At 35.9% G+C, this 15260-nt stretch overlaps 1 protein-coding gene across 4 annotated transcripts in view; it reads right to left on the bottom strand.

The window, feature by feature from the left end:
- AFG1L (AFG1 like ATPase) overlaps nucleotides 1-15260 on the bottom strand; it is a 66993-nt gene that overhangs the window by 32861 nt on the left and 18872 nt on the right. For 3 of the 4 annotated variants that reach the window (XM_075046729.1, XM_075046731.1, XM_075046728.1), the window contains exons 5-7: nucleotides 14240-14370; nucleotides 8733-8832; nucleotides 5719-5777 (exon numbers count right to left, since the gene is read on the bottom strand). In XM_075046729.1, the coding sequence (XP_074902830.1) occupies nucleotides 5719-5777; nucleotides 8733-8832; nucleotides 14240-14370 (290 nt within the window). The remainder of the gene's footprint in view (nucleotides 1-5718; nucleotides 5778-8732; nucleotides 8833-14239; nucleotides 14371-15260) is intronic. The other variant, XM_075046730.1, reaches the window with a different exon arrangement.

Genomic DNA, 15260 nt, shown 5'->3' with positions numbered 1-15260 from the left:
TCCACGGTGGCCTGTGACAAAGAGCTTAAAAGCTTTATTAATTGGCTCGGGCTTTTTGAGGGGAGGCAGGACCTCATTTCACATTACATCACAAGCAAATAAAACTGCCACGTGTAATTAGACTAATTTACCCTGATACAGCAGGAATCAACTATTCCATATCTATGATATGCTTTGATTTACTCATTTTAATCAAGGAGTAAACAAACCAAGCAAGAACTCAGGAAATCCTAACAATTAAAGGAAGTGAGAAGGCAGGGAGTCTGAGACTGAGCTACAGTAGCAACTAGTTTATCCTAAGAAAGTTTTCATCTGCACCTAAATAAACTATCTAGGAGCAAGCATGCGCGTGTGTTTAAGACAGACGCAGAAGGTAAACAAACTGAACAGCTTAATATCTAGAGAACACGCTAAATCAATAGGTACATTATAAAATACTGTAACAGTTAAGTGCTCTGAACTACAGAATTCAAATAATCCTTGTGTTTAAATTTAACACGTACACAGGCTTAGAAGGCTGAATGCAGAAAGGGCTGGTAACTTCTAATCTGACACCTTGCTTTCTATATAGAACATTTTGTTAGTTGACAGTCTTATAAATTTGTCAAACTAAAATTACCCAGAAATTATACTGATGTTCAGCACAAAAATACTTGCCATCATGCTATATTTTCTACTTTTAATTTTTTCTATGTTTAATTAGGTATGCTTCACAAAAGATGAGTACTTCTATTACTTGCAGAGAGAGAGAACAAGAACAAATGCTCCTTCTACTTAGGAGTTTGCTTGGTTACATACTAAGAAGGGAAACAAAAGGCCCAACATCTTCAGTAATGAAAAAGTCAATTGATAGGCAAAGCCATCACAATATCAAAGGCCTAATCCCTGCAATTCTGACTCAGGTGACAGTTCACAGGGGTCAGAGTGGCTGACACTGACCTCAAAAGCAGGTTTTAACTATTCAACATACTGAAAGCTGCTGGGCTATCACACCATTAGACTGGAACAAACTGACAAATCAATTTCATCAAGGAGATGACTTTGGGGGGGCGGGTAGAGGCAGACCCGCCAATCAACAAATCTCTGCATTTCTCACACAGGTGGTTGGACAAAAGCTGAGTGCACCATCAAAGACATTTTATATCTACCAGATGCCTTTGTACAAAACTAACTCCCACAATTTCCTTAGGGACAGCTCTAAATGTTTTAAACAAATATTTCTCACATATTCAAACTAAGTTATTGAAAAATGAAAATACTTTTAAATTCCTCCATTTCTTGCTTTGAAAGAAAGAGTATATTTTAATTAAAACCAACCAGAGTAGGCAACAATGTCAATAAATAAATATCAACCAATTTTGAGAAAGACAGTGAACAATACAGCGTATAAAAATACATTACTTTCTATTTGAAAGGAGTGTACAATTGGTCCCTAATAGCAGAAGAAAAAAAAAAGTTCACTATAGGAAGCTTACAGTAATTTCATGTCCTACTGACAACAGGCTTCTGGTTGATTCTTTCTCTTTAGTTAAAGCAAAATGCAGGTAGCCAAAGCCAAACATTTTATTTTAAAACTGTACCTTTTAAAGGTATACTCAGGCTATGAAAAGCCCTAAAACCTCCTGACTTTCAGTCAGAATTTACTGCAGTGCAGGTCCACTGCAAGAAGAAAACCTGAGAAAATGCAGACATTACATGTTTGGTATTTTGACTTGCCTTGACTTTTTAAAACTTCACGCTATGGTTCCAGGAAACCTTTGGAAACTCAAGAACTGCTCATTGAAGTTATAGATTATACACAACAAACTATTTGAGGTGCTTTCCTTCCTGTTTGTCTGAAGAATTAAGCATTGAACTAGTCACTGAATTAGAACTAGGATTCCAGAACAGTTAAGGGTTGATATAAATGTCTTCATTAAATGTCTGCAAAAATTAAAATGTTGCTAAAATTACTGCCAAACCAGTAAAACAAAGCGTGCTTTCTCTTTTTTTTTTTTTAAGAGCCTAACTTCAGATCTTACATCAAGTTGTTAAAGATAGATAGCTTTATTTGTAAACCAGTTTTAAAATGTTTGGAAAATTTTTTATATTTCTTATTGGTTTAGATTAACAATTTTTTGAGTATTTCTGCTCTAAGCATTTGAACAAAGTAACTGTGAGCAATGAATGTTTTTCTTTTCAAGAACTGCCTTTGCCAAAAAAAAAAAAAAAAAAAAAAAAAGCCAAAACCAAACCAAAACACCAAAAAACCCAACAACAAACCACTTAGCCGTTCCATGCACTTTAAAATGCTTGGTAAGAGATGCCACAAGATTAAAAGCTCAATCAGAAGGAACTGAATCTAATTGCAATTATAGAATTAAGAAGTATTAGGAAGGAAAATCTTTTATCTCTGTAAAGCTCTATCTTTATAAAATTTCATGGACTGAAGAAGCACTCTTATCTCTGCAGAAACAAAGCTCTGCCATAAAGAATATTGTGTCCCAAAGAATTTCAGCCACAAAAACGAACCGATCAATTGAGAATTTTTCCCTGTTCATCCAAACTACCACTTTAAGTTAGAGGACTAAAGAATCGCTGAAAAATTACATCTCAAACTACTTATTGGGACAGGTTCAGAATTGGGCAGGGGACACACATAGGGCAGGAAGAGCTGCTGTCTTACTGGCCTGCCCACCTACACAGACCTGGAGCTTTTACGTGGCCCTAGAAAGTGGAACTCACCAATTGCATCTCCCACTGCAGGCACTCAGCAATCACTTGTCCCCCGTAATCTACCACCTAGAAAGGCAATACAGACAAACTTCGCGAGATAACTGTGTCTTCCCCAGAGCACTGTTTCACCTTTTTGCTTATTCCACAGAAATGGGATTGTAGTTATCTTTGTAAGAAATATGAACCCAAATACAGATACTGGAATTATATAGGCTGAAGAAAATAAAAACAACAACAAAATCAAGGACGAACATGGCTAATGCTAGATCCAGGAAAGAAACCATTTCTTTTGATCATTTGAAGACAGGGAAAGATTTTTGTGTAACAGTTACCAGGGTATCTAGGAACTATGTGTTCCATTTATGAGAAATCTATTTCAAGTGAAGTATCTCTTCACAGAAATGTACTGTCAATACTTCCCATTCACCCTATCTTCCCAAGAATACTTAAAGGAATTCAAAGATCCTGTGTTGAACTTGAACCACTTTTAGTGCTAAAGCCTTATTTTAAGATTTATGATCATAAAAGTTAATTTCTGAATCAAACAAACAAACAAAACCAACCCACCCATTCACCACCACTAAACTCCAAATAAAAGCCCTGCAGGAGGCTCTGAGCCTAGAGAAAACTGAGACAGGATTTAGTCCAAGTTGTCAAAGCCACCACAAGGGAACAGGTTAGATGAGACTGGCACTACCACAGACACATATGGCTTGGAGTGAGGTAAAGGCAGAGAAGACAGTAAATCAAACATCTGCAAGCATCCAATGTAATATTTTTCCTTTATATTTCCATGCAAAATCCTGGAAGTTATCATCTTTACATTTCCTAAAGTCATATACAGAATTATAAACAGCTGAGGCAGAAGCTACTCCAATCCATTAACACCAATGCCATGATACAGATTATACTTACATTGGGGAGACATAAATATACATTTCTCAAACTAACACAGCCAGAGAATCAATTTAGTTCTATCCACACCTTTGTAATGTAAAGGTCACTTGTTAAAATCTTACTTTAAAATACATTCCAGTGTGGGTTTTTTTAATGCCTACTTCTGATGTGGTAAATTAAAAATGCAGATTTGGAAATTTTTTTATTATTGTTTTTAATACCTTGCCATTGCCCTTCCATTTTCCAACTAAGGTCAGAGAAGTATTTGTTGATAAGTTTCCTCCGACCCATCTTTCAGGCATTATGTTTTGGGGAAAGAATTATGTTATATTGGTAACATTTATTAAAATAACATTAAAGGCAGATACATTTAGAGCAGTGTTAAAACACAAAAACATAGGGGAAAGAACGGCAACACGTAATCAAGAATTTTAGAAAGGCCCTTGTGAATAGAGCGTTGAGTTTTTTCTCCCTTCATTCATTATTATGGCAATGTCCACCTACCTCTAGTCTGGGTTGTGCTACTTGTTTCTTTTTGCACTACTCTATCCCCTGTCACAGCTCTAAACCAATTCACCTTCAGACCTTCTCTCAGCATTCTATCCACAAGGTCCCTTGTAAAAATTTAGATTATTTTCCCAGTCTTGATGAGGCATTCTGTATGCATAAACTACATTTCACTATTTTTCTTCAGCTAGCCAAAAAGAGAAAAAAGGAAACTACAAATAAGCATACATGAGAGATATTCTTTAAGTCTGATCATCAGTGAAATGAAAGAGCCTTACATTTATCAAGGAAGAAAACTAAGAGTCAACAAGGAAAGATATATAGAAAAGAAAGGTTTGCCATGGTTGCTGCATTTCAAAAAGCAAATGCATATGAAACTACTACTATTCTTCAAAATGTTCTATGATCAGGACCTCTCCCTGCATCCAATGAAGTCAGCTACAGAATAAACCCTTTTCAAGAATATGAAGTGGAAGTGGTTGTTCAGTTATTTTTATGTTTCTTACTTTTCTAAAGCCATACAGGTAAAAACTACTTTCACTGGTGACCTCCCTGACTTCATACACAGCCATTCTGAGATACGTAGGAGTGCTGCATACATGTCAATGGCATATTAACTCAGTAAACCTGGTAGCTGCTCAAATGTCAACGTTAGATGGGATTTTCAAAGGTGCTTAGGCAATTGAGCCATCTTAGGATTTCACTAAGCCCAGCCTACCCTAAACTCTACCTTACCTTTCTTTTATCTTAGATATTGATACATTTAACATTATGTATATATTTATGCTGGCAATACTTCTTGAGGTAGGGAAGTGCTGTTATCTCCATTTTACATGTCATGTCAATCCAGACAGAGCAGGACGCAGGAGCTATATGCTAGCCCTCAATAACATAACAATACAACCGTAGCTTGTGAATTAAACACATTTTTAAGTTCTGGCCAAGTTGCGAGTTCACCATATGTTCTTTTTAATAGCAAAATAAGCACTGATTGTATTATTCACATCAAGAAAGGATGCTCCATTTTTTAACCTAAATGAAGCAATTACAGTTTACAGCCTTCCGCACCACAACATGCAGACTCCAGGAAGCTTGCTTCAGAACTGCTGCTTGTTGAACAATATGTGAAGCCTCAAATACCCATTCAGAAAACCACTTACACACGAGAAAGACCCAGAAACAAGGTAATTGAGGGGTACATACAGAACACTACTTTCCTTACACCAAAGGAACACCAAGTTTTTGTAGCATAGTAAGTGTAAGATGCCCACAAGTACACCACAGTATAACTGTTAGAGGAATACTACGTTACATGGCATATACACACCAGTAAGAAAGTCTTACCCAAACAAATTCTGCTACCTTGGTCAAAAAGGTAACTTTTTGTCATACTAAAAATGTCCAGCTTTCAAGACATGTTAATTCTATAGAGAAAGAGCTCCTTTTTGCCCTACCTTGAATTATTTTTGCCACAAACAGTTAAAGCTTATACATCTTATCTGGAAACTAGTATCAAAGCAATCCTGTACAAATCTCTAATTTATTAATACAGCAGGCAAAATTGAAATTGGAAAGCATTTAACAAGTGACTCTCCTTACCTTCAGCACAGCAATGAATGGTACAAAATTAGCTCTCTGAAGACCATTTTTATAGAGATCTGAAAGAAAGAAAATCAGTACCATTTTGCTACTTAGTCTTAATAACAATGTCAGCTTGTCTTTTAGTCTGGCAAATAAAACTCAGTGTTGCTAGAGAGAGGAGGAACAAAAGGTGGAAAAGGAGAGCTGAAATTGATTTCTTTTGCTGTATGAAAATTCAATACATTCTTAAGGAAGAAAGGAACATTGTGAGAAAGTCTGAAAAAGGCAGGGAGTAAAAGATGACTTAAATCTCTAATGACATATAACCGATTTTAGCAGAAGAAGTAAGACCAGCATGTTTTAAAGTAAGGATATAAAAAAGGATTTGTAATGCTGGGTATACATTCATATGATTATAAGGCCAAAACTATAGAACTGCTAAGTCCCAAGTATTTGGCAGAGGGGAAAAATCCAACATAAACTAAAAATAAGCTATTTGAGTTTACAAAGCTAGTATAATTCTTATTCAGTGTACTGTGGTATACTTTATCTTCTCACAATTCTACCAGGCACACTCCCTTTTCCAAAGGAAAAAAAAGGGCCATCCCTGGGGGGGGTGGGGGTGGGGATAAATTAAATGAATATGTAAACTTATGCAAAGTTGCTAAAAATACAACAGAATTTTTAAAAAAAAAATTAGAATGTTATGTAACAAAATGCAAATCTGCACTCAACAAAAAGACAATTATAAAAACAAACTGCAAAGCAGCATTTTCTATCTTATTTATGTCTGTATTTTATACAGCATAGAATTCTCTTCTCTGGAAACTATCCAACTGCCCAACATGTTCATAACAGAATGACTTGTTCATTGAAAATGTTATCATTTAAACTGTACAACGGGCTGCTCTTTTTCATTAATATTAGGAAGACCTATAAAAGGGCAGTGCAGCACCTATGACTGACAGGAGGAATAAATAAGAGAATACAGACACCTGGCAGATATGTCACCAAAATTCCTGGCAAAGACCATGCCAGGCTATTAATACTACCTATATTCCGCATAATGCTTGATGGGTACAACGAAGCTAAAGGTTTTGTGCTCTGCCAACACGTCATGGTGGACAGAAGATCCAGTATGCATGACAAACCAGAAGATTCAGCATGCAAGAGAAACCAACAGGACGCCTACAAAATGGTTTTCACAAAATTGGATACATACACTGAAACGTTTAGGAAAATTACCAGTGAAGGTGATTCCGCACTCTAACAAAGTTGTATGAAGCCATGTATCATTCTCATTCATAACTCTGCAAATCATGATAGCTATACACTTGGTAAAACAGCAGCCAATTGCATATTTACTTGCAAAAATTAATGAACATGTAACAGTACTATAAAATAGCTACTTCTGTTAGTTCTTCTAGTTAATAAGGCTGTGAGTTTTGTATTATGTCTCTGTTTTGTGAGGATGAGAAAAATAAACAGTAATTTTGGTGGAGAAATGAAGCCCCCATTCCTCAAACACTGCACCTGAGTATTTTCCTTCATATTCCCCTGGGGCAGAAGTTTAACATAGTTAAGAGTATCACTAATAGTCAGCAGCTGGGTACATCTGCTCTCTAATGAAAAAGCTACTTTTACCCTTTGTATCCACAAGAAACAAATCTCTCAATTCAGTCTTAAACCTTGATGCAGCATAGTATGCTAACCAAACTCTCTTTCCTGTGGGAGGATTTCAGACACACACCATGAGCACGCAGGAGTAGTGAGAAGGGAAGAAGAGACAGGCATTGACCAACATCTGGACTGCAACATAGCTCAGTTCTGGAGACACTATTCTTGACATGCTCTGTTGGGTAGCTAGCACAAGTGGATGTCTTTAAAGTTGACACAGTGACTTAATATGTATTAAAAACCCTATACAATGATAATGGTCACAAACTGACAGCTCAATTTAAGACGTGGGATACAATCCCCAAGTCACAGTAAAAATCTCTCCTGAACTTTAAGGAGTAGCACTTCAAAAAACACAAGGATGGTTCCCAACTGAGTGAGGAACTAGTGTCCAGTTTATCTGTAGTCAACCCAACTACAGCAGTTATGATTTCATCTTGTTTGCTCAAACAAGGAAAATAAACTGATGGGAAATTATTTCCCCCTCTAATAAAAACATTTGAGTGTTTTCTTCCCTTTTTTTTTTTTTTTAAACATGAAGTGCATTGTAAATCTTTAGTGATTCTCTTTTACTCAATCAATTTGGGTAGAAAAATTAACTGATAGTTAATACTGTAACTCTTCAGTATTTTTTGCAAACATCTGAAATTAATTAATCTGAAGTGTCATAAAAGTTGCACAGAAAGCATGCATTATGCTAACTGCTAATGCTACAGTACAACAAACATTTTTCTCCTCTGCAAAAAATTAAAATTACTGCTTGGTTAAAACCCATACAGATTTGGGGACTTTGTAGAAGGACCTACCTAGCTAATCACCCTTTATCCACAAATAGTGTTACAAATAGAAACAACTCTCCACCTAAGTAATTCCCAATGAGTGACCTCAATCCAGGCTGTGAGAATGGCATCTTGATAAGGGGCTCTCCTTCGAGCTGGTGGATCACGTCTGCAAGTTTCTGAGTTAGAAACCAGGAAGGAATATAATCTCATTTCCCCTCTCTTCTGCAGAATATGATCTTTTCCTATCCTTGAATACATCCAAACCAGAGGAAATATTTCACTCCTCCTCAACTCCCCTGTCCCCAGATGCCCTCCCACTGGCTTGGTCAGAATAGAGAAGATCAGAAAACACAGGAGGTGGGGGGAGCAACACCTTGAGTTTGAGAGAAGGGAGCAGTAAGACTTAGTGAAAAACCTTTCTTCCTTAGGAACACAAAAAAGCAGGACAAATCGGAACATCTCAGATTCTTGGAGTTTTGTAGTATTAAATACTGTATGATTTTAATACGATTGTTTTGTAAGATACTGAGATTCATTGTATTAGGATAATACTAGTAGCATGTTTGTTTTTACCTTCTGGGGGCCTGTTAGATGTTGCCACAACGACAACCCCATTTTGGAACAGATTTTCAAAAAGCTGCTTCAGAATCATGGCATCAGCAATGTCAGTGACCTGTAGAAGACAACACATTTGTTTTATCTTGCTTTCAGCTTCCACCGCAATAGATCCGCAAGTGGCTTTGTAGCTAGGAAAAATGCTTGTTAGTGAAAGCCATGGAGAAAGATTCTAATTATTGCTTGGTGAGAAAAAATAAAAGGGATAATTAATAAGCAGTGAATGTACCACGGTCTTTCAAAACTTGCCCGCTCTTTATTGCGGAACTCCATCATTTCTTTACCAATTGCTAAATGATTCCATGTTAACTTCTATTATAAAACTACAGGTGGGAGATACAGAAAACAGACCTAAACCTTTAAGAGGCCTAATTAATTAGAAACAACATGAAAAAAACCAGAAAAAACATGAAAAGACAGAAAGAAAATACACACCGGCTGTTTTACATTTCTATTACCTTGGAGGCAAAGGTTTGCAGAGGTGAATTTAAATGGTCATGGGACTTCAGAAATAAAGACAAGTAGCCAACTATATACATAATCAGCTGCTGTTGAAAATAGAATGATATGACATAGATACTATTGTGTGATTGTTGCAAAAAACAATTCAACAGATGGCCCATCACAAAAATAAGCAATTTCATTGTTCTTTTTAAGTGCCTTCTATTACTGTCCATGAATAATCAAAAGGCACGCAGTCACTTCCAGCACAGTCAGCCTCTTCTAACCTTCAGGCACAAAACACGAATGAAAAATAAAAATGGGTGGGACAAGTGATACTGGGGAAGAAAAAAAACAAAAAAAACCACCCTAAAAAATAAGCCATAAAGTAAAATTTCTTTAAATATTTAGTTTAAGGAACTTGCTTTACAGTACCAAGAAATAAAAGGGACACAGAAACCACCCTGTACAAATGAAAAAAATGTAATAGATTTTTCTGAAAAAAGCCCATTGTTACAACAGCAATTTATATTTTACAGGAGTTCACCAGCTGAGATCGGCAACCTTAATAAGTAAACCATCTTCATTATCATTACACTTGTTTCTCCTACATTCCCTTTGATTATTATGTAGACACTTGTTGCATTTTGACTTATCAAAACAGACCCCAATTCTGAGGAAATAAAAAAGTGGTGGCATGCTGAGAGTTGTACGCACTCATTACACAACAGATTGCTATGCTTTCACCAGTTTAGATGTGTATGTTCTGATAGTAATACATCTACAGAAAGACTTTAACCAGTATAATTTTTTTCCCTACTCCACCAGCCCTCCACCCCACTCCCCATCATTCCCCCATTTCTAAATGACCTTTCTGGGCAGAAAAAAAATTTAATTCAACACTAGAGACAGTAAAAAAACTTAGGTTACATTTCTGACAGCTAGTTTAGAAGCAATAGTGTTCATAAGGAACCACATGTAAACACCAGTTTCCTTCTTCCAAAGATTTCTTCTAATGAGTTCTACGGAATGCATTAATATGGATTTTTTTTTTTCCTTTTTCAAAAACAAACTTTTATACAACCAGTAACACACCCCTCAGATTCGTGTATCTCTGATCACTAAGATCCGGTATTGCAAAAAGCATGTAGTAATTCACTATTGTACTATATGTCTAATATATCTGCTTATGCACCCACCTATCAATAATTTATCTCTTTTGAATACTAGAATTTAGGAACTTCCCCCATCCTAATAAAAAAGACACACAAGGAATCAGTATATATGTGCATTATAGGGGCAACTGAATTTCTTGTACCACAAAGCAAACCCAATAGCCAAGTTTTAAAAAATGTATTATATAAAAGAAGTTTGTAACAAAATGATTTATTTAAAAATACAAAGCATGCTACCTTTAGAAAACAGGGAGGGAAAGAATATTAATGCTCACAAACTAACACAATAACGTTCTCTTGTTAATGAGAATTGTTATTTGATGCAAAATTCTGATGTTTTCAACTCCATTATGAAAAAAAACCCTCTTGAAAGTTCTGTCAAAAAGCAAGAGAACCATTTTGAGAACTGGGATGCAAATATGAGCTCTTTTTATCTAATACAGCTTGGGAAAGACAGAAAATTTCTAGAAGGTAAAGCAGGTAGAAGACAGTAACTAAAGCATTGTAATTTCTCATGGTTTTTACTGTCTCCAGTATTCATTGCAACAGAGAACAAAAGCAAAGGCTACAAATTACCAATAAGTAGAGCCTGCTAATGGAGAAAATGGAGAAATTTCATTAGCATTTAAGAGAAAAGATTTTTATGACCTAGTGCTGTTTTGCATTATGACTCACGTTAAAAATAAAAAAAGGAAAAAAGAAAAAACACTAGGCTAATAGTTAATTTACATGTGTAAGTGCCTGAGACTCAGTCAGCCACTGATTGGTACAGTTCCACCTAATGAATGACAAACATAAGCATGTATTATCAGCAATTAATATTAGCACAAAAATAAGAGCCTAATTTTTATTAGAGGCTTTTAATAGCATGCAGGTTAGTAAAAACTCCCTAAATTGTAGTTTGCTTTAAGTCCAAGTGGTACTGATGGTACATAAAGTCTAACACTGTATGATCATTCAGCTTACCAAGAAATAGGGATTCTGTTTTCATTATTGATACTAACTAACATAGGTTACAGTCACACACCAGAATTAGAGCTTCTAATTACCTGTGTATAGTTATTTGATCACTAAACAATAACTAGGCCCTTATTGGCCAGCTTCTGTGTTCTGAAACATCAAAATTATAATTACAAATGGCTTAATTCTAGGGTTTTTCTTCAAAATGAGGACACTTTTAGATTGGCTTAAGACTTTCGTGAAATTAAAAAAAAAAAGGCTTTAATATTTACAGTAAACTGTATGACAAAGATCAGGAAGAAGTAGCAATGCTTTAATAACCCAAAAGCCTGTGGCTCAGGCAAATGCTGATGAAGCACCTGCTTCAGAAGGGACAAACTCAGAAGCTTAGTGCCATCACTAAGGTCCTGGCTATCACACAGTATTTGCAAAAAGAAACATTTAAGACACAGTAATTTTTTTTTTTAATACAACCATATTTTAGAACACACAAAACTACTTGAAAAGTACTGAAATATTTTTCTGCATCAATTAGTCTACTCTCCACTAGTTCAACAGTTCTCTAGGCTTTGCAACAAGATTCACTTCAGACAGAGTACTTCTGTTGTGCTTTAGCCCACTGTCAGAGGAATGTGCAACCTCAGCAATGCTTTTATCTTTTGAAGTTCTGCATTTGGTTTCCTCTGAAATATGAGCATTAATGTTCCTTTTTGCTGTTACTGTATCATTCGTCTATGTGTCTGATCTTAAGAGAAATAAATAAATTCAGCTTATTCCCTTTTTTTCCAACAGGTATTTGTAAGCAACCTGAAGTGTTTCAAGCAAATCTTAACAGTTTTCTGGTATTTCCTCCACACACAAATATTTTGCCAAAGTAGTATAGACCCAACTTGACTTTCCATCTGTCAAAACAGACAGTAGCTTTGTCTGCAAGTCAGAGCAGTGTATGTTCTGAGTCCCCAGCTTTTTCCAGTTTCATTTTAATCTAGCAATTCTTTAAATATGAGTGAATCAGACTGCAGTGAAATCAAGCCATTATATCCACTGGGGAAAAGAGCTGCAAACATCCTCAAACAGAGATGGCTCTTTATTATCAATGTTAATTGTGTCACCATGTGAGCTGCTCTTCCAGCCACTGCGCTACTTTATGACTATTTAAGCAGAAGGTTTCTTATCCCAAATTCAGTGCCTTCTGCAAAATTTCAGAAAGCTGGGACTCCTCTTCAGTAGCCAAAGCCTGCATAATGTTCCATGCTACAGAAAATCAGTCAAGAAATCCAGCTATTCAAAAATCTGTGAATTTAGAGTAATAGTACACCCAGAACAAGTAGATTTTTAAAATTCACATACGAATGCAAAGTCTTAGAAACACAGTTTAAAGTATAATTCTTGTATTACTTTCCCAACTGTGACCCACCGCCAAAAACACAGGTGATTTTTACAACTGAAGTGACTGATGTACTTCAAGCAAGTCAGCAGGGGGAGCAGGCTATCAATTTGGAAACAAGAAATACCAGAGTCTCTCCCCTTAAAAAGTGGAAACATGACAGTCTGGAAACAGCACCACCAGGATATGAAAGCAGTGGCCATTCACACAGAAAAGCAGGTTTTTACACTAATATACGGTACAACAAAGATGGCTCTTTCGAGCATTTGATGTCATGACAGTTAACACTCCTCCCTACCTTCTCCAAACCTTCCCATTTCTTCATAGTGTAAATATAACTGTCTGTGTATTTAGGTTTTACACTGCAAGTTTTCGAAGCTCAGCATACTTATTCACTAGATAAAGCACAATTAAAATGATCAAACAGCAGCAATTGCAATGACCCCACCCATTCTGAAACCATAGATCAAAGGACTCCCCCTTGTCAAAAAATGCAAGAGTAACTTAAAACAAGAACACCTACTACTTTACAGCTACAAAAATCCCCTTCATGGGAGCTGATCACAAACCAGTTATTTTCTCAGGTGCACAGGCTTGTAAAATAATAGCAAGAGATATAAATTGCTCTATCCATTTCAGTAATGTATTAAAGAGCATAACAGACAATTTACAGTTAATAGACAATTCTTTTACTATTGGTGATTTGAGAACTAACACAGATCTGTTCTTAACTTGTTCTGCATTTTCTCTCTGAATTATAAAAATCTCAGCTGATTAAAGCTGCCAAATACCTCTAGCCTCTCTCCTAAAAATTTTTATAAAGCAATTCTACACTTAAATTTGTGACGTGCCCTTAAAACAAAATTCACAAGCTGTGTAAAACAAATGAAACAACCAAGTTAGCTTGGGCAATGATCATTTTATGAGTTTATTTTTAATTTCACATTTAATTCAATAAAGGTTTCTTAAACTATTAGTTATGTTGATATAATCTGGCACTGCCATGCCAAAGGCTCCAATAACTTCAGGAAAGAATTTAGGTTGAATTTGACAAGTTATTTCCACTTCCTTAATCACACTGAGACGCTTTTGTTGCCTTACAGGAACTACAGCAAAGACCAGGCATGCCAAGCATCAGACAGCTACTCTCCTGGGCACTGGACAGACTCAGTACAGGATGATGGTCCCTCCCCTGAAGTACTCACAAGCCTGTCACCAACTCCAATACCCCCTTGTATGACCAGTAACCAGACTGGTAAATGAAAGCACTACAAGGGGACTTACACCCCCAACTTGCATCTTATCTCCTGGAAAAAAGAAAAAAAAACCCAACAAACACCATCTTCAAAACTGTGAAAGGACTTCTACACTTCACCTTCTATAGTTCACTACTGGCCAGTGAGTCAAACACTATATTAGCAGTAACAAGTGTCATATTTTAAGATCAAAAGTAATTTTATGAAGTTTCCCTTGAAGTGCAGGAGTAATCTCTGACTTCTTACCTGAAATTCATCAAAACATAAGAGAGCAGCCTCTTCACTTATTTCCTCTGCTACTGGTGCAATTGGGTCATATGATTTGGCCATAAATCCTGCCTTTCTTTTTGGCAAGCTCTGCTTAAGTCGATGTATTCCTCAGTTGATAAAACAGAAAAGAACAAATGTTTCTTATTGCTTTTTCTAAGACAGGGAGAACAAAATTATTTAGCTACCAAATAAAAAGTAACCCAGTCCAGTAAAAATAAGAAAGCTTCCAATTTAGTCCAATTTCAAGAGGGCAAAACAATTTTCAACCACATCCAGGCAACCATTAAAAGCTCACAGATTCTGCGATTCATATTTTCTTGTTTAGAAATATGTAAAACAAAAATCAAAGAACCCTTGAAAGCTACACACCTATACTTTATCTTTTAAAAACTGATAAAAATTACAGTTTTCTCTTGCTCCAATTCATGACCTTAGTTTCAGTTTCACTTTGTAATTTGGCATTTTCTGTCTTAATCTTATCTCCAAGTATGAAAAACCCTTACGATGTTTACAAATCAATGACACAGCTCTGTGCATTGCATCCTCTGAAGGCATGCTTAGAATGCATTTAGTTAAAAGAACTCAGACATAGCAACACAGTTATATTTTTAAATGTAAAGATGATGGTCCTGGTACAAAGTAAGATTATTACATTCATAATTTACTGTCTCATAGATTGTATTCCATCTGACTAAACAAACATTCAGAAAACAAAGATCCTGCAGTAAGAAGCTACTTTGTTAAGATTAAGCACAAATGACAAGAAATGGAAACAGAAAATCTCAACAGTGACCCAACAATGATAGAAAAGAGGGCACTGAAAGTGGCAGAAGTTGTCTATACCAATGAAAGCTTCCCAAGAAAAACGCAGGTGTCACAATACTTGTAAATTACAGCATTATTTAACAATTTCACAGTATTTAAGGTCATAGAATTTAGAAACAGAAGCAAGTTTTAAAATATCTAAAACAGTATCTGTCAAAACAAAGTGCATTAT

The sequence above is a fragment of the Buteo buteo genome, chromosome 15 (genome assembly GCF_964188355.1).
Source record: "Buteo buteo chromosome 15, bButBut1.hap1.1, whole genome shotgun sequence".
NCBI lineage: Eukaryota > Metazoa > Chordata > Aves > Accipitriformes > Accipitridae > Buteo > Buteo buteo.
The sequence above is the reverse complement of the archived record's forward strand: the minus strand, read 5'-3'. Positions and strand labels throughout refer to the sequence as shown.